Raw genomic sequence first — 21,480 nt, forward strand, 5'->3', positions numbered from 1 at the left:
GAGTATGATTTAAATAGACACTGAAGATAAATAATAAATAGATAATAAAATAGATAATAAAGAATTGCCATACACCTTTTTTTTATTGTTTGAGGAAAAAATGAGTGCTTGCCACCATTGTATGTGGAGCATATAAAGCACATGAACACTGGAGGTTCATAGATCTGGATGGTATGATTTCCTTACAGAATCAGAGGGATTCCATCACTGTGCCATTTCTCTATATTTGCTTCCTGCAGCAGGAAGTCTTTAACTTAGCAATCCGCAAGACTGAGCAGAGGAGGGATGTTTCAGCTCTAATGGGCTGAAAATATTATGCTGCTGCAGCTAGTTCATGCTAGAATTTTTGCAATGGAAAATATTAAAATATTAATTCACTCTGCTGTTTTCAGCAATTTGTTCTTTCTTGGTGAACTGCATATGTGTGGTTACAAGTTGTTTCTTTTAGACATTCCTAAGCACTCCCAAGTTTGTATTTTTTTTTCAGAACTGAGATTAAAAATGTCTATTCAAATGAAATGAGCAATTTGATATGTGAAATTTTGCCTCATTGTCATTTGCTATTAGGTCACAAGAAACACAAGAAGACAAGGAATAAATATGTTTGCAAGTATTAAAACACTGGATTTGGACTATTTGAGAAAATAGAGCCACTGTGAAGCTCTTCTGGGCTGACTACAAAAATTACAAATACTCTGGTCTTCCCATTTGGCTATTCTGAAAAGAATAGCAGGGTTTTATCATTGCTATAGTGATTTTCATCTTGAATCATCTGTATGGATGTTAAGTAATGAATTCTCATGAAAATGAGATTAAATTAGTATCATCTTATTTCTGTCACTGGGCAAACTGAGGCCCAGGTCAAGCATTCCCTTTTTTCCCCACCTTCTGTTCAGGCCTCTCTGAGCTAGGTCAGATTGCTTGCTAAAGTCATCCTTCCTTAAGATCAAGGTGTTGCAAAATCAATACTAGATTATGTTCTTTGCTATTAGCCTGAGCAGCTTTTTCTATTTCCCAGAACTTACTAATGTGCTGTTGTACAGAGGTCATCTTTCTGCCGAATTGCTGAATAATCCAGCAGGGTGGAGGGTCGAGTTCACTTTCCAGAAGCAGAGAGGCAAAAGTAGAAGTCACTTTGTACACTTTTGTTACCTCTACACCAAAAAGATTGGCAAAATGGAGAAAAGTAAGTGAGGAGCAACAAAAGGGGTTCATGGGTTGAGGAGACTGATATAGGTAGTAAAATAAAATAAATAATACCAAACACACAATTTTGAGGTTTCCTGATCAAAAGAAGACTGTGGGGTTTTTTTTCTTGTTTTGTGTTTTGTTTTTAAATGCATATTGCAATGACAATCAGATGATTTGGAAACAAACTTCTGCAGATGCTGCTCTCTTTTATTCCATTTTAACTCAGGTCACTTTAAGCAAGAATTAAAATCTAGGTCTTACTCACTGACACTGCAACATCTTACAGGTTTTATCAATAGTAGATGACAAGAAATCAAGAGGAGTTATGGTTGTGTTGCATTTTTAAAAGTTGGGCCAATTTCCTTTTTTTAGTCTTACTTAAAAGAAATATATTAAAAAATTATCCATTTAAATTAATATTTAGGTCCACATGACAGCCTACAGTATTTTGAAGGTATACACAAAGAAGTTACAGAAATTGTTAGAAATTAAATAGTTTAAAATGACCATTTTCCCACATGCTTGAAAAAACCCACATTATGAATGGAGAGAGCAGTTTCAAGGCTGGAACCTACATACATTGTTGCCGCAGTTTGAGACCCCCAAAAAATCCAATTTCCAAGTCCAAGCCCCCCTCCCACAACTCACCCCCAGTGTGAGAGGGATTTTCCAGACACAACACAAGACTCAATGTGGGGGAAGGGAATTATATTACAATTATTACACAAATAAATACTATAAGACATTATATACACAATTCTAACTATCTCTCCTATGGTAAAACAATATTTACATTGGATCAAATCTCCTTTCCCTCCAATAAAAGTCCAGAAGGAAAGAAGGAAAGATCCTTTTCACTTTCAGGGCAGCAGTGTCTCTCCTCTTCAATGCAGCAGTCGTAGCTGGAGTTGTAGCTGCAATCTCTCTCTCTCTCTCTCTCTCCATTACACACAAGGGGGTCTCCTCTCACCCCTCTCAGCCCTTCGGCTCCAAGCGAAGGTCTCTCTCTCCCGTGGACTGCGATTGCTGGGACAAAAGCTCGCCTCGCCACGTCATATCAGGGGGTGTAAGACCCCCATGAAGGTCCCTTCCTCAAGGGGTCGAGTTCCCTCAAGTCAGAACGTTTAGGGCAGCTGTCAGTTCAGTCTTTGCCCCAAGCATCCTACCAGAGCTCTTTTGCTCTGTCTCAACTGCCAGCCTGGCAGCAGCGGGGGGGAGCAAGGCCACCTCCTCCACATTCCGTCCTGGTCCAGCTCTCAGGACATCTCCGAGCTCTCAGCTCTTCTCTCTCTCTCTAGCTGCTGCTGCATTTCAGGACTCCCTAAGGGTTTGGAAGTCCACCCCTCCTCTCTAGGAGGTCTCAGGGTTTTGGGAAAGTAATTCAGTCTTACCCCAAAACTGTCTCTGTTGAGCTTAGTCCTCTCTCTCTCTCTCTCTGTCAGACATCTCTGTGTCTCTCAGCTTAGCTGCATGCCGTCTTTGCTGCTTGTTATCTTGTTTGGCTTTCGGCCACAGTTCTCTGTTCAGTGCTGCTCCACCGCTGCTTTCAGTGTCTTCTGCTGCTGCTCATAGTGGAAAACTCCCCCAGCCTTTGACAACGGCACCCGATACAGTTTTAACACTGTTCCAGGCTTCTGCAGCCCCCAGCTGGGGGCTGGGGGGGCCTAGCCCCCAGCGGGGCTCCTGGCCCTTCTCCCCTCGTGGCCTAAAACATAGCTACTTCTCTTCCAACTATGTCATCTTCCCTCTCTTCCGGTCTGTTGCAATATATTGATTTCAAAGGAGCGAAATGTGGCTTGTGATTGGCCCTGCATCCAGACCACCACCCCCTTGGGGTTACCACGTTTTTTAACTCCAGGGGAAAACACTTTTTTTCCCCACCACAATTGTTTACAGCTACTATTCACATAGTTGCCAACCTTGTGTGATAGAAATTACTCAAGGCACTGCCATCTCTTTTGTCCTTGTACTATCATTTTAGGTAGGAAACTGCCAAATAGGCCACTTGAGTAGATTATGTAATTTTGTCCCAGTCATAAATAGGACAAACACAGGAGCCCCTTTTACACTCTTCATGATGACCTTTTCCATCTATGTAATTCTGTCTGGGGAGTTGATTGCTTTCATTGCTCACCGGTGGGTTTTTTTACTTTTTCTCTAAAATTTTTCTGTTCCTTCTTCATGCCTCTTAAATTTACATGGATTTATGTTGGAATGAAACCCAGACCTCTGACACAAAGGCGTATGCTTTATTATGAAAAACAGTTTCCTTCCAGACACCCCACCGTTCTGCATTATCAAGTGTTGCATTGCCGTGGTGGTTTTTGTTTTCTTGCATGGGCTTTAAGCCCCGAAGCAGAATCAAGCCTATGGTGTCTAACATGTCATGTCTCAGCTGGATTCACCTGACTGCTGCTTCGCCTTGCCTTTTGCTTTACCTGTCTTTGTGCATTTGCAGCACCGCTGATGCCCCCATGTCCTCCTGCTGGGGCTTTGCCTGCCACTCAGGGCAGAGAGCAGCGGGGAGGACACAGCCTGTGCTGCTGCTGGATTTAGGAAGAATCTCCAGGAAGGCAAATGCTTCCACTGCTGCTGCTACCCCCATCATCCTGCAGTTCAGGATCTAACTCAATACATATGTTGTGCACACTGGGAGAAAACAGTCTGCATTTTGAAGCAGAACTTCTGCATCTCTCACAAAGTCCAGCCTACCTGGCCTACCTGGTCTGTTTCTTGCAGATAAATGGTTCTCACTTCAGTGTAAACATCATGTCCCAGCGCAGCCTTTCAATATTGTGCCCACAGGTGATTTTGCTTTCTCTTTGCAGGGGTATGTAGTTGATGAACATGCAGCCATGCAAGCTCGATGGGAAGAAGCATCTAGAGACACAATCAAGAAGACAACCAAGCCATGCCCCAACTGCAATATTCCAGTAGAAAAAAATGGTAAATTTATTCTATATCTTGTATTTAACTGTCTTTTAAAATTCATTTTACCAAATAAATGTATAAATGTGCATGTGTACATATTCATAGTATTATACCAAGATAGGGAGAGCACACAGAGCTTGAATAATTGCCTCTGTCACTTTATCTAAATTATCTTGAAAACACTAACTCTAAATCACTTAGTTCTAAAACCACCAATCAAGCCTCACAAAATGCCTGACTGTTTTGTAGGTAGGGAAAATGAGGCACTGGATGTAGCATTCATATGACTGGATATCCAGCTAGTTGTCTAGATTTACCATTGTCACTGGGAAAAATAGACATTTGCAGGGTAAAACTTATATCACAATGAAGCAGAACATATGTCTAATGTGGGACAGAAGAATCACACCTAAAAGTGAGATGTGGAGAATGAGTCCTGCTGTAGATGTCTACACAATATATGGCTGAATTTAGATGAGATTTATCTCAATCCAGTCACATGCCCATGGTAGAAGTGCAAATTAAAGGAAGTAACATGATTCCTGACAAACAGTTTGCACTAATTGATGTTTACTATGTAGGAAGAAAAGTAATCTTCTGGCACTGGGATGGTTAAAATGGGGAACAGGGATTGTAAATAGGCTATACATTATGCGTTAATGCTATTTCAAGATTTAATGGTATTTATATTAATTCATTAATTAAAATATATTAAATTTATTGCCTAAATATTGTAGAAGTATTTAGAGGATGCTTCTCAGTTTTGTGGCATCACTTATTCATATGGAACACTGAAAACACCAAATAAGACACTGTGAACTGCAAGAAGAGAACACATCAAACTGCAGAAGTATTACTGAGGAAGAAATAGGACAAAATCCTGAAATCTGGGGTTCGATGAAAGAAAAGAAGGCAGTTGGCAGATAGAAAGTGGGAGACACCTTCAAGCACAAGAAACAGAAGGAAAAAAACATGAATTCAAGAATGGGAAGGTGAGACAAGGTTTGGCATCATGTAGAGAGCAAGGTGGGCAGCAGACAAGAGATAACAGAGGGCTTGGTCAAAAATCTTATTTACAGACTTGTAAAACAAGGCTGGAAACAGAAGTTTTAACTGCATTAGAAATAGAGAGATGATAGTGGTGACTATTCATATTTAAGTTTGTGTGCACAGACAAATGAAAAGAAACCTTCTGGTCAAGTTGAAGGAGTGGTAGGACCTTTACTTTCTCTTAGGCTGGGCTACAGAATCTTTTCTGTTAAATTATAGGCAGTTAATATTTGTCACAAACAGGATATTCCTATTTGATACCATTTACACAACTCCCACAAAAGTTTAGGGACATTGCTTGTAAAAATCCCCATTGTATCAAAAAGGCAGTTCTACTTTTTACCTTTGAATGAAAACATTTATTGAAAATGGATAATAAGCAGGAAAAGACCCTTTCTTGCTTATAGCCTGACCCAGGTCAGAACAGTGCCTCATAATACAAAATGCCAAAACCATGGTAGTAGGCTAGAAATGTTTGACACACAGGAATTGGCTGATTGTGCTGCAGAAGGACCTCGACAGGTTGAAGAGATGGGCAGAGAGGAACCTTCTGAAATTCAGCAAAGGCAAATGCAGGGTCCTGCATCTGGGGAAGAATAACCCCATGCACTAGTACAGGCTGTCGGCTGACCTACTGGAAAGCAGCTCTGCAGAGAAGGACCTGGGGGTCAACAACAAGCTGTCCATGAGCCAGCAGTGTGTCCTTGTGGCCAAGAAGGCCAATGGTATCCTGGGGTGCATTAGGAAGAGCATTGCCAACAGGTCAAGCTCTCTACTTATCCCTAGTGAGGCTGCATCTGGAGTAGTGTGTCCAGTTCTGGCCTCCTCAGTACGAGACATGGAGCTCATGGAGTGGGTCCAATGGAGGTTGTGAAGATGAAAAAAGGACCGGAGCATCTCTCTGAGGCTGAGGGAGCTGGGCCTATTCAGCCTCAAGAAAAGACAAATGAGAGGGGAACCTCATCAATGTCTCTAAGTGTCTGAAGGAGAATGTCAAGAGCATGGAGCCAGGCTCTTCTCAGTGGTGCCTAGCAATAGGAGAAGAGGCAATGGGCAGAAACTGATGCACAGGAAGTTCTACCTGAATATGAGGATGATCTTTACTGTGTGGGTGACCACACAGATTGCCCAGAAAGGTTGTGGAGTCCCCCTCATTGGAAATATGCAAGAACTATCTGGACACAATCTTGCACAATATGCTGTAGGATGACCCTGATTGAGCAGTGAGGTTCAATCACCACTGTAGTCCCTTCCAACCTTACCTATTCCATGAATCTGTGATTCCAATGAAAAGATGAAAAAAGGACTGTATAAATAAATACGTGATGGGAGAAACAAAGAAAACAGAGGGAAATTGTTCTCAGTGCCCACTGAAAGGACAGGCAGCAATGCACACAAATTGAAACACAGGAAATTGTGTTTAAACACAAGAACATCCTTTTACCGTGTGGGCAGCTGAAGACTGGAACAGGTTGCCCAGAAAGAGTTTCCGTTCTAGGATACATTCAAAACCCAACTGGATGCAATCTGAGCACCCTACTTCAGCATGACCCTGCTTTGAGCAGTGAGGTTTGGACTGGATGTTCTCTAAAGGGACCTTCCCACCTCAGTGACTCTGTCATTTTGCAAATTAATGCATGAAGCTTAAAAAGTGCAGTGCTTGCTTTCTTCTTTGGTCATGGTTACTGCATGTGCCAGCTTGTAGGCTGCCATTTGTAAACTGAGAGAAGCACTTCAGAGCTGCCTAAGTACAGCTGCTGTCAAGAAGCTGACAACTCTACACTGAAGTCTGCCAACAGTCTTCATTTGGAAGGAGTACACTGACTCCACACAGGAGAATAATTATGCTTTCCTCCCCCAAATGCATCTGTGGACACTGTCTTTTACAAGGGACAGTGGCAATGCCAATAACTTTTCTGTAATACTCTGTGTAAACTATAGGCATTCCAGAATATTTCTGGATGCAAATATCTTTCCTATAATAGCTGAAGTGAAAGAGAGAAACACTTTCCTGCAGCTGAGTTCCCAGTCTGAGTGAGTTTAAACACACATCCATGTCTCTTAGAGGACTGCTGTATTCACAAAGCTCTAGGTCACGTTGCTTGAGGCACTCTCCACTCTGACTGCTGATCTCAGCTGCCATGTAGCAGAGAATAACATGATTTATGTAGCTTAGAAGGTAGGACTCACACTTGATAGAGGGTGTCTACTGGGGATTGAGTCCTGTGCCAGGACTGAGATGAGTTTTACTCAGTGATGGCCTAATACAAATTGTAAGAGAGGACTGGGTCTAAACTTTAAATAAACTGAAACATGGAGGCTGGTCATTGGTATGTTTACATTTGAATAAGATAAAAAATTTTCTGGTGCATTGCATTTCTTGCACAAAGATATAAACTGATGAATAGACCTTGCTATCACAACTATTTTCTCTCTCTGTCAGATGAAGTAGACAGGCCTATTTTAACAAACCAGTTCTTGGGTCTCCTGCAGTTTTTGCCTTCTGAGAAACATTCTGGAGTGGCATTTATAAAAAAGGTGGTGTGAGGGGAGCAGTTTGTACAGTAGGGAACACACACTCCCTGTACCTCCCATCACCATTTGGAGTAAAACCAGGATGACATTTCAGCATTTCTTCATACCGCATGCTTTTTTCTCAGTTTGAATTATGCAAAAGATCTCTTTGTGTGGTAAGCAACATAATTTCCATTTGAAATGTATTTCTGTAATGACCTTTGACAATGTTAATATTTTATATATTACAAAATAAACTTTTGATCAAGGTTGTGAGCAGAGAGATTAAAACTGCTCTCATGGTATGGGCAAGTAAGAAACCCAACACACAGGAAACACTGATGTGATCAAAAGGCTGCTTCAGATACTAAAAATGTCAAATCAACCTAAATTACTAATGTCATTTTTCTATAATCAGCAGTCAGCCACTAAAGTCTGTATCTCCTGATTTACTCTCTGCAAATCTTGCAGTTGTCGAATACAAATGAAAAAAACAATTTAATTTTGTTTATTTTCTGGCTCACAGCTGGACTAGCATAGAGTAACCTTGAGGAGACACCTCCATGACTGCTTTGAGAGGCCATTGACTCATTCTCTTCCCTATCCCTAGCACAGTCTTTTCTAATTTCCTCCTACTCATGCAGTCCCTAAGGTAAGACCAGGATATTATTACAGGGAGTAGCAGGTTTTAGAAAGCCCAGGGAAATATTCTTCAGGTTTGTACTTTTCTTTTATAAAATATTTTACTTAGTTGGTAAATGAATGCCTAAGAAAGTTGATTTTAACGCTCTTAATTGTTGATTAACATCTCTAAGTGTTTGCCAAGTACCAAATCCATTCCATTGCTATTTTGCAGGTGGCTGCATGCACATGAAATGTCCTCGCCCTCAGTGCAGATTTGAGTGGTGCTGGAACTGTGGCCTGGAGTGGAATAGAACCTGCATGGGAGATCACTGGTTTGACTAGTGGTGCTGAGGACAGCCTGTGCTGCTGCTGCTAAAGCTTTCATTGGGGCCAAATTCTGAACTCCTTGCTTAAGCAAAATTCCCAGAGTTTTCAGGGATCCAGGGTTCAGAAGTTGGCCTAGTTTGTTGGTTTTTTTGCTTTCTTGCATATGCAATCATACCAAAATCACATTGAAGTTATGCCAAGGGGTTTAAATCCACTAAGTAAAGAGAGTTATTGTTTTAATGAGACTTGCTCATTGTGGTATAAAGAGGGGTAAAGTGCAACTTTCTGAACTCCTGCAGTCTGTCAGCATGGAGAACAGACAGGGTTACCATGAGGAACTTTACTTGACATTTACAGTCAGGAATCCATAACTCTTGCAAGAGGGAGGAGCCTGCACAGTGTGTGTTGTGTGTGAGCATCAAGAGGAGCAGAGGATGTATCATCTGCTTTTTTCTTTGACCACTTTGCTCATTCAGCACAAATTTTGATTTTGAGGCAGTATTTCTGAACAGCTTTTTTGGCAAAGGGAAGATTGTGGCTCTTAAGTGTTTTCTCAGGGTTTCTTCCTAACAGGCTTTCTGTAGGGACTGGTTTTGCTTTCAAATCAAAGTCTCATAGAAACATCCAGCTTTATGCCGTACTTGGGCTTGTGTATTTGTGACATACAACATGAAACTTGCCTACCTACTCATTATAGACTTTGTTACAATGGGAAGATTAGCTAAGAATGCAGTTTCAGCTCTGTCCATGACTGTTGCTACAGTGGTGACTGAATCCAATTAAGTGTTGTGCAAGCTAAACTCACAGGGCTTCATTTTTCCTGTACTTACGGAATACTTTGGACATGGAAAAGTGAGGAAGGAGGACACTTCTCAGGGCTTTTCTCTATCAGCATTCTCCTAAATAATATTAGAATATGGGTATAATTCTGAAAATGCATTTGCTGGTCTAACAGTGTGGGGCACAGGGACACCCTCATTTTACAACATTAACACAGTAAGTGAAGTTTAATAGTATTTCCAAGCCTGAACAATTTTACTGTTTGTGATCTTGACATTGCTGTCTTATTCTGAAATGAAATTGGTAATGTCCACATCCAACATGCCATGTAAGGATTTGCACAATTTAGTTTTGGAAGAAAAACGCACAATAAATAAAGTGGTCAAAAATTTAAACTCTTATTTCTTGTTTTTATTTGAATACAAAGTAAGTGAGTACGAAGATGTTGGGTGGGTCATGCATTGCCTTGGCTGATTAAAACTCCCAGCTGAGAGGCTAGCCCTTTGATTAAAACATAATGTTAGCACAAAATAAATGCCACAGCCATGGTCTTCTTTTATCAAGTTTGAACTAATATTTTGTATGGCGTGACTGTAGAGTCCTGAAAACATGGGTGTGCCGCATATCAGTACAGAGCAGGAACCTTGAGGTATTAAAAAAATCCCAGGTTCACTACAAAAATATCCAATTGGTAAAAGCTGTGGAGTATTCATCTGTCTAAACTGGAAGAGACATTAAAAGACTGAGGAAACGGGAATTGAAGGCATGAGGTATCAAAAATGAGTGAGCGAGCTGGTAGAATTTAGAAAATGAGAAAGAAAGAAAGTGACAACAAGAAGACGATGGACATTTCTTAAAGATAATTTTCCAGTGAAAATTTCCTGTGGCACTGGTGAACTAAAATGTATGCAGAAGTAGCTACATTGAAGTGTAGAGATGCAATTGAATGCTGCAATGTAGCTCATTTAAGTACATTATCTTAATGGGGATATTTTACTGTGAGCTCTGAATATCTCATTGTTTGATTTCCTGTACCTGGGTCTATTTTATAATTTATATGGCTTGTTGCCAACAGTCACAAGGCTTAATTTTACTTGGATCCTGTGTTATATGGGAATTCATCACTATATTTCATGTTCAAAAACATTCAGAATAAAAGAAGTCTGAATCTCTTTCCCATTGTTTTTTAGTGTCTTTCTTACAGAGGAAGAAGAATTTATTCACTACAAGAAAGTTTCACTGATTTAGAGCCTGCCCTAACAAGTTAATGTTTTAATTGTTATGTAAAAACGTGATTTGTGCCCCTGGATCAAGATCCATTGAAGTCAATGGACTGTAGATCAGCTCCTGTATTTCTTTCTGGCCTGGGAAGGGCAGGACAGGCATGATTCATAAGGCTAGAATAGAAACACCTCTTTTTTGCAAGAATTTGCCAGAGAATGGGATTATGAGCCTTCATCTAAGACGTATGCAAGGACAGAAAGGAAGAATAAAGTTCCAGCATTGACTCTAGATTATCTTCTTTTAGAGACTGACTTTATAGGTCCTTGTCACATAGGGTTGCTTCACACAGTCCAGATTCACATTCTGCTAAAAAAAAAAAGGTGTATTCTGCAGATTTTAATAGAACATGTCCCGATCTTCTCTATGTTAATACTATATGTGTCTGTGCATACATGCACAAAGTTTGAGATGGTACAGGCTGTAAATCTGATTTCTCTTTACTCTAAGATTCTCATAATTTCCACAATTTAAAGGGCATGAAAAATCAGGATTAGTGCTCTGCTGACACTGTAAGAATGCTGAAATTCCTATAGAGATGTACGAATTGGAGATGAAACGTCCTATACTGGCAGCTTTTTTTTGCATGGAAAATGCTGTTATAAAAAAGATATATAAAACTTATTGAAAAAATCTGTTTTGCATTTTGAAACAAAACAGAACAGAACAACCAAGTTTTCACTGTCTATTTAGACTGATCCTCTTATTTCAGCTCTGAAGTATCGGAGTGGAATTCACCTCATCCAAGTTCAGCTCTTTGGTTGGTTTGCTGGCTTCAGAGGCTCGCAGAGAGACCCATTGTGCATGTCTATGGTGCAGCTTGCTGAATTTGTAGTATAATTGGTCATGACTAGAGGCATGATGGCAACAGCCCTGCCAGAGACAGGGCGCAGCTCATGATGGGACAAACAGGACCTGTTCTGTGCGCTCCTACACGCTCGTGTCTCTACTGTTGCAAAGAGAGGGGAGTCTTTCTCTTTTAAAACTTACTGAACTGGCATTGCTTGCTACCATTCATGAAGCCAGCTTTGGCAAATGCTTCCTCTGGGTTGGCGCACGCATCTCTGGAAGTGGTCCTGGGCGGCCATGGAGGGTAATGAAGAAAAACAGGACTCAAGCACAAAAAAAGAAGGAAACCAACCTGAGGGCATAAGCAGATGGAAAGTTTTCAAGAACTTGTAGGTTTATATTCTGTACTAGCAATACACATGACATTCAACTGTATTTTCTAAGAAGATGATTTATTATGGTGATATAAAGCAAAAAAAGAAGTCTGTATGTTTTTATCAAGGTTTGCCTTTATTAATTGAATTCTCTTTACCTTGAACCTTCTTCATCTTTCAGATTAAAACAATTACTGACTTGTTCTTGGTACTGCGATCCAGGATCCTTTAGTGTGTGTTAAATGGATTAAGTACAGGATGTATGCTGAAATATTCAATAATTATTATCAGTATAATAATTCAGCTCTATAACAACAATGAAAATCCCTAATACTTAATTCCAGCTGGCAGTGAAATCCAAATACCAAGTAGTTTAAGAAGAAAATACATAGTAGCTTGGTTTCTTCAAGAAAAAGTGTATCTCAAAGCTCAGAGTAAATAATACTTCAGGAGCTGTGATTTTGACTAAAATATCATTTATACATCTGCCTTCTCTCATCGCAAAATGCAAGCCAAATTATTTCATTTTAAAATGTACGCTTTAAAAAAATCAATAAATGGCATTTCAGAAGAAACATTATGTCACTGTTGGGAAATAATAGTCATGTTGTGAAAGAAGAGCAAGCAGTAGGGTATGCTTTTTGCATATGAATAGTAAGATACCATCTATATTGCAAACTGGTATGGTAGCAAACCTTTTTGCCTACAGATCTTGTAGATCATGTAAGCTGAAGTAAAATGGGCATTTGTGGAGGGAAACCTGAGGCACTTGGAGGTGGGAGGCCAGATTCCAAGAGATTCTGCTGGGAAGAATTAACCCTTGTGCCAATCTTTCTCACGCTTTGAATAACAACAACTGCTATGTTCCTCATGTTCACCATGCTGCTCAAACCACTACATACATAAATCATTGTGTGTGGTAAGCTCAATAAGCAACACTTGCAGCAAGATTGAAAGGATAAAGCATAATATCAACTCTGAAGATTGTTTAGCCCCACAATGACAATTTATCTGGGTCAGTGTTTGACTAATATGGTGTCGTGGTTTAACCCCAGTTAGCAACTAAGTACCGCCCAGCTGCTCGCCCCTGCCATGGGATGGGGCAGAGAATCTGAAAAAGGTAAAACCCGTGGGTTGAGATAAGAACAGTTTAATAATTGAAATAAAGTAAAATATAATAATAATTATCATCATCATCACAGAATCATAGTAATGAAAATGGGGATAACAAAAAGAGAAAAAGGAATACAACTCAAGAGAAACAAGTGCTGCACAATACAACTGCTCACCCCCCACCGACTCATGTCCAGCCCCACCCCGAGCAATGATTGGCCTCTCCCAGCCAACTCCCCACAGTTTATATACTGAGCATGATGTTCTATAGTATGGAATATCCCTTTGGTCAGTTCAGGTCAGCTGTTCTGGCAATGCTCCCTCCCAGCTTCAAGTGTACTTCCTGACCGGCAGAGCATGAGAAACTGAAAAGTTCTTGACTTAAGCGCTATTTAGCAACAACTGGAACACCAGTGTATTATCAACATTATTCTCATAATAAATCCAAACACACAGAACTGTACCAGCTTCTAGGAAAAAAATTATCCCAGCTGAAAACAGGACATATGGTGATGGCTGATGCAGAGAAACCCTACACAGAGTTAGAGCAGCAGCAGTAGCAGTAACTCTTAACAACTAGATTTTGTTTCCAGGCAGCAAAATTCTCATGCTTCCTTCAGTTCCTCACTAAGCAACAGAAAAGCCTAAAGAAAAACGAGACAAAAGTTTCCAGGAGAAGGAAACCCTATGTCCAGTTGTTCCTGATGGTCCTTCAGCAGCCTCACCCAGATACATCTGACAGCACAGCATTGACAGCAATTCAACGAGAAGAGAAAAATGTACAACATTTTATCTGACTCAATTACAGTTTTTAAGGAAATATTTCTATCTCTAATTAGCAAATTTAGAAAAGCACCTCTCCCCCTTTTTTTTTTTTACATATTTGTCTACTGATTCCCATTATGTTGATTTGTGTATGTGTTTAACGTGTTTGCCTGTGTGGTTTCCCTTGTGTATCACTTACTGGTTTTCAGCTGTGTGTGCCTCCTCTTCAGACAGTTTAATGCTCTAGAAGTTTGCAGCTTGATTGTAAAGGAACTACTATAGGACATGCACTGAATAGGCTCGTCTCATATTCTGGGTAAGTATGTGCAAACCGGAAAAAATGTAAATGGCTTTAAGAAGCAATAGGGTAGGCAAGTTGAGAGAAGTTCATTTAATCATACAGAGAATAATATTTAATGTAGTGATTTGTGTATCTGTAGAAAGATTTTTTTTTTTAGAAATGAGATCGTATGCCATTTCATTTTTCTTCGTTATTATTAATAGTGCACTTTTCTTTGCTTTTAATTTGTTTTTCTTGTCTCCGTCTCCATTTTTCTGAATAATGGAGTAATGATTCTATGCCAGTAGATAAAATATGCAGCAAGACATCACCTGTTACATTACTTTTTGGCTTTTATCCCTAGAATGCTTGAAGAATTCACATAATCCGTGTTGGCAGGGAAGTGCCATTATCTGTATTCTACAGTCAAGAAATTTACTCCAGAGAGCACAGCCAGACTACATGGAGGCAACAGCTCAAATGCACATCGTCCCTTTCCTCACAACTGGGGAAATCTGGCTGCACCAAAGTGGAGGCCACATGCATGCTGGGATGGTGATAACACAGGCTCAGGGAAGCAGGAAGCAAGTTTGAAGTTTAAGGTCCAGAGGACACCAATGTGACATTAGGGACACAAAGAAATAATTTTTTAAAAGGTAGGATTTTCTGTGGCCTGAAGAAGAGTGATGTAACCTGACATCATTTACAACCACTGGGAATTTTACTGCTGGCTTCACTGGGGAAAGGCTAATTTAGAGACTTTGAAAACACCATTTACTTCAACATTTTAGCAGTGCATAGGAGATCTCTGGGAGAATTTTATGTCCCAGTTTCCTCTTTGACTCTTTGTTAGTTGAATATGTCATCTACAAAACACATTCACGCCCACTCTCTCCACCTTGTTTTAGTGCAAACTAAAATCCATCAAGCAGTGATGTCATATATGTTTTAAAAACCTTTAGTTAAGTACCATCTGAAGCAACAGACTGTACACTTATTCTTACTTGGTACATGATTGTATTGTCTGCTTCATAAAGAGTAATCCTGACAGCCTGCCAATTACAGCTTCTGGTTACCAGGCCAAAAACTGGTTGGATGAAGATCTTAAGTAATGATCAAAAGGTAGTGCTAAAACAGAAAGTAGCAATCAATACAATGAAATAGTATTCAGACACTTCTTCTGTTAGGGCCAATATAATGTTTTTCTTGATATGGATGCTAAATGCTCCTGAACAGGTCCAACCAACTGCATTTGTTTATGCCTGGAAGCTAAACCTGGAAAGCCCTGCACTATGCTTTTCCAAAATAAAGAGATCAAAACATGGTAAAAGGGTTTGAAATTTTTAATAAATAGCTGAAGTCCATGTGTTCCACAGCTGATGGAGTTAAAAAACATAAAAAACAAACTACCTCACTAAACTACACTAACATTTTTCAAGTGCCCAGTAAAACAACAAATGCCAGGTTTTCTTTTCATTTTTTAAATCCGCTTCTCAAAGGCCAGAATGACTGTGATATTTACATTAAACTCACTCAGTTAATGAAGCTGAAATCAATTCTGATTCAAGTTTCCAAGTTTTAGTGGTGATATAACTGAATCTAACATTTCACCAAAATGTTACTCAGGCTTTGCTTAGCAAATATTAAGGTGCTTATTATCTGATCACTCAGGTCCTTACTTTATTTCAAAAGTACAATAATCAAGGCTATTCCTATTGCATTGTTCTGTTGGATTTTACAGAAAGCAAACATAGGCTTCAAACCAGCGCTAGCAATAAGCTCCTGCATGGTAGGATATCTCCTCCTGAACTAGTGATCTCTTCTCAGTGACATTTACTGTGCACAAATTAAAAACAATCAGTGGCATTTCACTTTCAGTCCTCTATAATGTGTGAGTTTCAGGGTAGAACTGAATAAATAAAAATATAAAGCCAAGTCTACACCACAGAAAGCCTACTTTTGTAGCTGTTCCAGTACAGCTATAGCACGGACCTATCTGATAAAGTACATTGGATTGGTAGACCACTGCATTATACAAAATTACCCGTAATCAGCAAACGTACATATTTATGTATGCCATTATATTGGACTATTTTTTTAAGGTTTTTGTCAGTCTAGAAAACTCATAAGCCCCTTCCCTCCTCAGGAAGGGCTCATTTCAATCCATCTTTGCGATGGGTGGTGGCTGAGGCAGTCCAACTGCTCACACATCAACTGTATCATCATCTGGGTTAGCTGGGACGTAGATTGTTGTTATACTTGGAACTTGATATTTGTAAGCACTCAGCTCCCACTTGGGAACCCAAAAAAGGCCAGGTAGTCAAAGGTCATCATCAGATGTACTTTTAAAAAAATACCTTCTTTCAGTGTCTAAGCAAAGGTAGGGCACATACATAAAAAACTTGAAACTTTTTCTCTGATTCTGAATGCAGAGCAGTATGGAAAAATCTGACCCTGAGAAACTTTAAATCATACATTTTCTTCTTCAAAAACCAAAAAAGTCTATGATCCAGAGCCCTTTGTAATGACTGTACCCAGCATCGCTTTTCTGTTATGTTTCCAGCAAACAGTATAAACATCATAGTATTTTGCCAGTTATATTTATTTAGACATTTGTTATAGATTGTAAAAGGCCTTAGCAGAGCTTTAGCAAGTCTCAGATAAATGTTGTATACTTATGTAGCACTGCTTGGTCCAAAGAAAAATTATGTTTCTTACTGCTTCACCCCACTAAGGAAGAGAGCAATATTTTTACAAGCAGTTAAGCCTTGACAGATAAGATGATCTTATGAGGTCCCTTCATATATGTTCCTACAGCATTGTGTTCACCTACTCCCAAATGAAAATTCCAACTTTGAGAATATTCAATGAATTATTTAATTGCTTGCAGGAAGAAAGAGAGATCCAGAAACCTTTCCTATTAATGCAGTTATTGTCTCAGATCCAGAAGCTTTCTTTGCTACTCAATGCCATTACCATACAGATCTTTATACCAGGAGGTTTTATCAGGAGGTTTTTGTAATACTTAACACTACCTAATTTCTTTACTTTTTACACTATTAAGATCTCAGGATTAGAAAAGACTTATGGTTTGTTGTGTCCAGCCTACCATCACAGGTACCTTGGTATGTAAGTCTTCCCATGAATTTACAGAGTTCCATGACAAGTAATTTTTAAGTCCCATTTGCTTTCATGACAAAGCAATTCTGCAATATGATCCCAGATGCTAGGGATGAGAAACCTTTCCATGCCAAGGTATTAATGGTCACCTTATAATTATTTATCATTATATCAATATCATTTGTAACTTTAAGGTTTTTGTTTTCCTGTTTATGTTTCTTGTTCCCTTTGTTCCCTGATTGGGTGGAGAAGACAGCAATCATATTTCCACTTCACTTGTTTTATTAGGCTTAATAGGCTAAGCTTAAAATCTTGAATAAACATTTCTCTAAACATCCTAGAATCAAGAAGAAGTGATGGACTTTGGCATACGATGGCAGGTGTGGTTGCTCCACTGCCTTCTACGGCGTTTATGCCTCCGTGTCTCTAGTGGAACCACTCCTGACCATGCCAGATCACAACACATTGTTGACAGAGATGTCATGCTGGCAATTCATAATCATCCCACAATTGTCCATCTCACCCAAAACCTTCTTCATCTCATTTCCAAATGATGCTCTTCTGATTTAGGAGGTGTCTACACTTTCTTTCCGACATAATTTTTCTTGGTTTCTGCATTTATACAGTTCTAGATGGCTCCTGCTGTGCATCTCAGGATACAGGCAAGTTACTGTGAACTAGTAAGCATCCTTTGGTAATCACCCCATGTGTATTTGTATTCTGTTAAAAATGTTTTTTTCCACATGCTACAAGAACATTTTTTTTACTACTTTACAGTACTGTAAATCTGCTATGTTCAATGAATCTGGGTTTGAATACCTCCAGTGTGGCAACTTATTTAATTGTTTGCCAAACATGCTTCAGTTCTTTATCCATTGAGGTTCATCTATACTGCTATCGGTAGAACTCACATAGATGTAGATTAATGTTGATCCTGTCCAGCAATTAAGTACTCACCCAAATGCTCACTCCCACACCCAGCAGGATGGGGGAGAGAGTAGGAAGAGCAAAAGCAAGAAAAAACCCTCATCAGTCAAGATAAAGACAGTTTAATAACTGAAGGTATGAAAAAAACTAATAATAGCAATACAAAACCAACCACTCACCACCTCCCACAAGCAGATTGATGCTCAGCCAGTCTCTGAGCAATGGCTACTTTAGAAAGACAGCCTCCCCGGTTTTATTGATGGGCATGATGTTAAATGGCTTGGAATATTGACTTGGTCAATTCAGGTCAACTGCCCTAGCTGTGTCTCCTCCCAGCCTCTTGCCCACCCCTGACTGGGAAAAATAGAAAGAGTGGGAAAAGTAGAAAGCCTCAATGCTGTGCAAGCTCTGTTCAGCATCAGATAAAACACTGGTGTGTTATCAACACTGTTTTAGTCCCAAATCCAAAATACAGCACCATACTGGCTGCTATTAGGAAAATTAGGTCTGTACCAGCCAGACCCAGTACAAAGAGTTTGCTTTACGCTGGCTGGCACAGGATACTGCTACACATGTGGTCATGGCATTATGCATCACCTCCTGCCTTGGGTCCCTAACTGCTCGGATGCCTAACAAGGGTGGAACTAATGATTAAGACTTTTTTCCTCAGTGCGAGTACTAACAGGTTTTCTGTGCTTGACTGGCAGCCTACTTTCATAAATTTAGTACCTTTGAGATCTCTTTGACTTGGCAAAACCTGGTTGAAATTGGCTGACTTTGAAAAGCTTCTGTGGGAGGACTGACAGAGAGCCGCACAGACACAAATGGGGACAGCAAGGAAGGTAGGCCAAGACTTGGGTAGCTACATGAAATTCTCACCAAGATACCGGAGAGTGTGAAGTAAAGTCAGAGAGATAAAGCTACGGAAGCTAAACAGACTCATATTGTCATTAAATGATGGTTACGCAAAGCATTAAGCATTCCCAGTCCAGTCTTAATTTCTACTATAAATTGAGATCAGAAGTTCCCTATTACCTTAAGGGGAAAATTATTGCATAAATTTGGATAGGTGGCTGTGATAAATGGCTTATCATATACCCACCCCACTGCCTCTTTTGGGGCTGTACAGGAAGCACAGAGAAGTTTGGTGGATTCAGCCCAAAAGCTGGGCCTTGTCCTGTGGTGTTATTGAGTGATGTTTCTACTGACTCTTTCTCATGGGGAGAACAAGGTTGGTATTAATCAAAACATATCAGGGATGAAAATTATAGAAATTATCTGATTCATTTTCACCAAGTGTATGCCTGTTTCTGTCTTGACTACAGATGAAGTTTGAAGCAACCACACTTCTAACTCGGATATGTCTGTTAAATATTTCGAGTTGGTGGGACGACACCAGCAGCAGCCTGCCTGCTTTTGGCTACTGTTTGAAGATCACCAGGACACAGGCAGCTGCCCCTCCCAGCTCACCAGGGAGGACATTCAAGGCACAGCTGACTACAGTCAAACTGTTTTCTGTAGTGGCACTAGCCAAGTGATACATGGATTATAGAACCAACCTTCTCACTTCATGCTGCTTCAAAGTATGTAACACTCAGGGGAGAGATGAGAGAAGGAAAAGCATAAAGGTGGCTTTCAGTGATCTTCAGTCTGACAGATTCCAGCCTGGGCCCATTTATCAGCAAGGAGGGAATAGAAAGTGTTTCCAGAGGGGATTATAATGGCTTTTTATCAGTAAGTGCTAGTGTTTGAAATACTGCCACATAATCACATCCTTGTATTATCCTATTTAGTTTAACATCTTGTGGGGAATTTTTAAAAGTATATTTTGCTTGTTTCTTATTGAAATCATTGTACTATGGTGATTAGCAGAATATAAACTATATTGCTAGATAATAACTTAACAAAAAAATTAAATGGAACACATTTTAAAAGAGCGTGTTCCACTCTTTATTGCAGTATCTAAGAAAACTGAATTTAAAAGAGTATTTTGCCTTTTCTGTCATTTATGCACTTTTAAGCATTTTGCGCAGAATCTTGTCTTAGACCACCATGGAGGGACTAAATAAATTGCATTTTATAGACATTGAGGAGAATATTATGAAGGTATAGCAGGTATGATTTTACCCCCATATGCTTCTTGGAGCATAGACTACTCTATAGCTTGAATAGAGTTCTCATTTCTTTATCACAGGGTCACAGAATCACAGAATATGCTGAGTTGGAAGGGACCCACAAGGATCATTGAATCCAACCTTTAGCCCTGCTCAGGACCATCCCCAAGTCACACCATGTGCCTTAGGGTGTTGTCCAAACGCTTCTCTAACACTGTCAGGCTGGTGCTGTGACCACTTCTCTGGGGAGCCTGTTCCACCGCTCAACCACCCTCTGGGGAAAGAACCTTTTTCTAATATCCAACCTAAACCTCCCCTGACAAAATTTCAGGCCATTCCCTTGGATCCTGTCACTGGTCACCACAGAGAAGAGATCAGTGTCTGCCCCTCCTCTTCCCTTCCCGAGGAAGTTGTAGACTGCAATGAGGTCTCCCCTCAATCTCCTCTTCTCCAGACTGAACAGAAAAAGTGACCTCAGCCACTCCTCATATAGCCTCCCCTCAAGGCCCTTAACCATTTTTGTTACCCTCCTTTGGACACTCTCTAAGAGCTTAATATTTTTCTTACATTGTGGTGCCCAAAACCGCACACCATATTCAAGGGAGGCTGCACCAGTGCAGAGCAGAGCACGACAATTCCCCCCCCCCTTGACCAGCTGGTGAGGTTTTGCCTGATGCCCCCCAGGAAACGGTTGGCCCTCCTGGCTGCCAGGGCACTGCTGACTCAGATTCAACTTTCCATCAACCAGGACACCCAGGTCCTTTCTGCAGCACTGCTTTCCAGCATCTCATTCCCCATTCTCTATGTACATCCAGGGTTGCCCCATTCCAGGTGAAGAATCCAGCACTTTCCCTTGTTGAACTTCATATGGTTAGTGATTGCCCAGTCCTATAATTTGTCGAGGTCTCTCTGCAGGGCATTCCTGAATTTGAGGGGGTCAACAGCTCCTCCCAGTTTTGTATCATCTGCAAATTTGCTTAGTATGCCTTCCAGTCCTGTGTCCAAGTCATTTATGAAGATGTTGAAGAGCACAGGGCCTAAGATGGAGCCCTGTGGAACCCCACTAGTGACAGGTCACCAGTCTGATGTCACCCCATTCCCTATTACCCTCTGTGCTCCACCTGTAAGCCAATTGCTCACCCACCACATGATAGGAAGGAATAAAAAAACCCTCCTAAACGCTTTCACAGGATTTTTTTTTTTTCAGAAGGAAAACAAAAACAAACCACTTCACTGGTGAGAAAATTATTTAAAAACATATACAACATTTTAGCAAATGGCAGCACCACCACATAATTGG

General features: G+C 40.2%; 1 protein-coding gene across 5 annotated transcripts in view; it reads left to right on the forward strand.

The window, feature by feature from the left end:
• The window catches only part of PRKN (parkin RBR E3 ubiquitin protein ligase), a 726,716-nt gene extending 716,904 nt beyond the window's left edge, over window positions 1–9,812 (forward strand). For all 5 annotated transcript variants that reach the window (XM_027686963.1, XM_027686956.1, XM_027686979.1 and 2 more), the window contains 2 exons: window positions 4,020–4,137; window positions 8,543–9,812. In XM_027686963.1, coding sequence (XP_027542764.1) covers window positions 4,020–4,137; window positions 8,543–8,652 — 228 coding nt within the window. In that variant the 3' untranslated portion in view covers window positions 8,653–9,812. The remainder of the gene's footprint in view (window positions 1–4,019; window positions 4,138–8,542) is intronic.
• Window positions 9,813–21,480: the final 11,668 nt, after the last annotated feature.

Source organism: Neopelma chrysocephalum, unplaced genomic scaffold (genome assembly GCF_003984885.1).
Source record: "Neopelma chrysocephalum unplaced genomic scaffold, ASM398488v2 Primary Assembly neopelma1_23, whole genome shotgun sequence".
NCBI classification, from domain to species: Eukaryota; Metazoa; Chordata; class Aves; order Passeriformes; family Pipridae; genus Neopelma; species Neopelma chrysocephalum.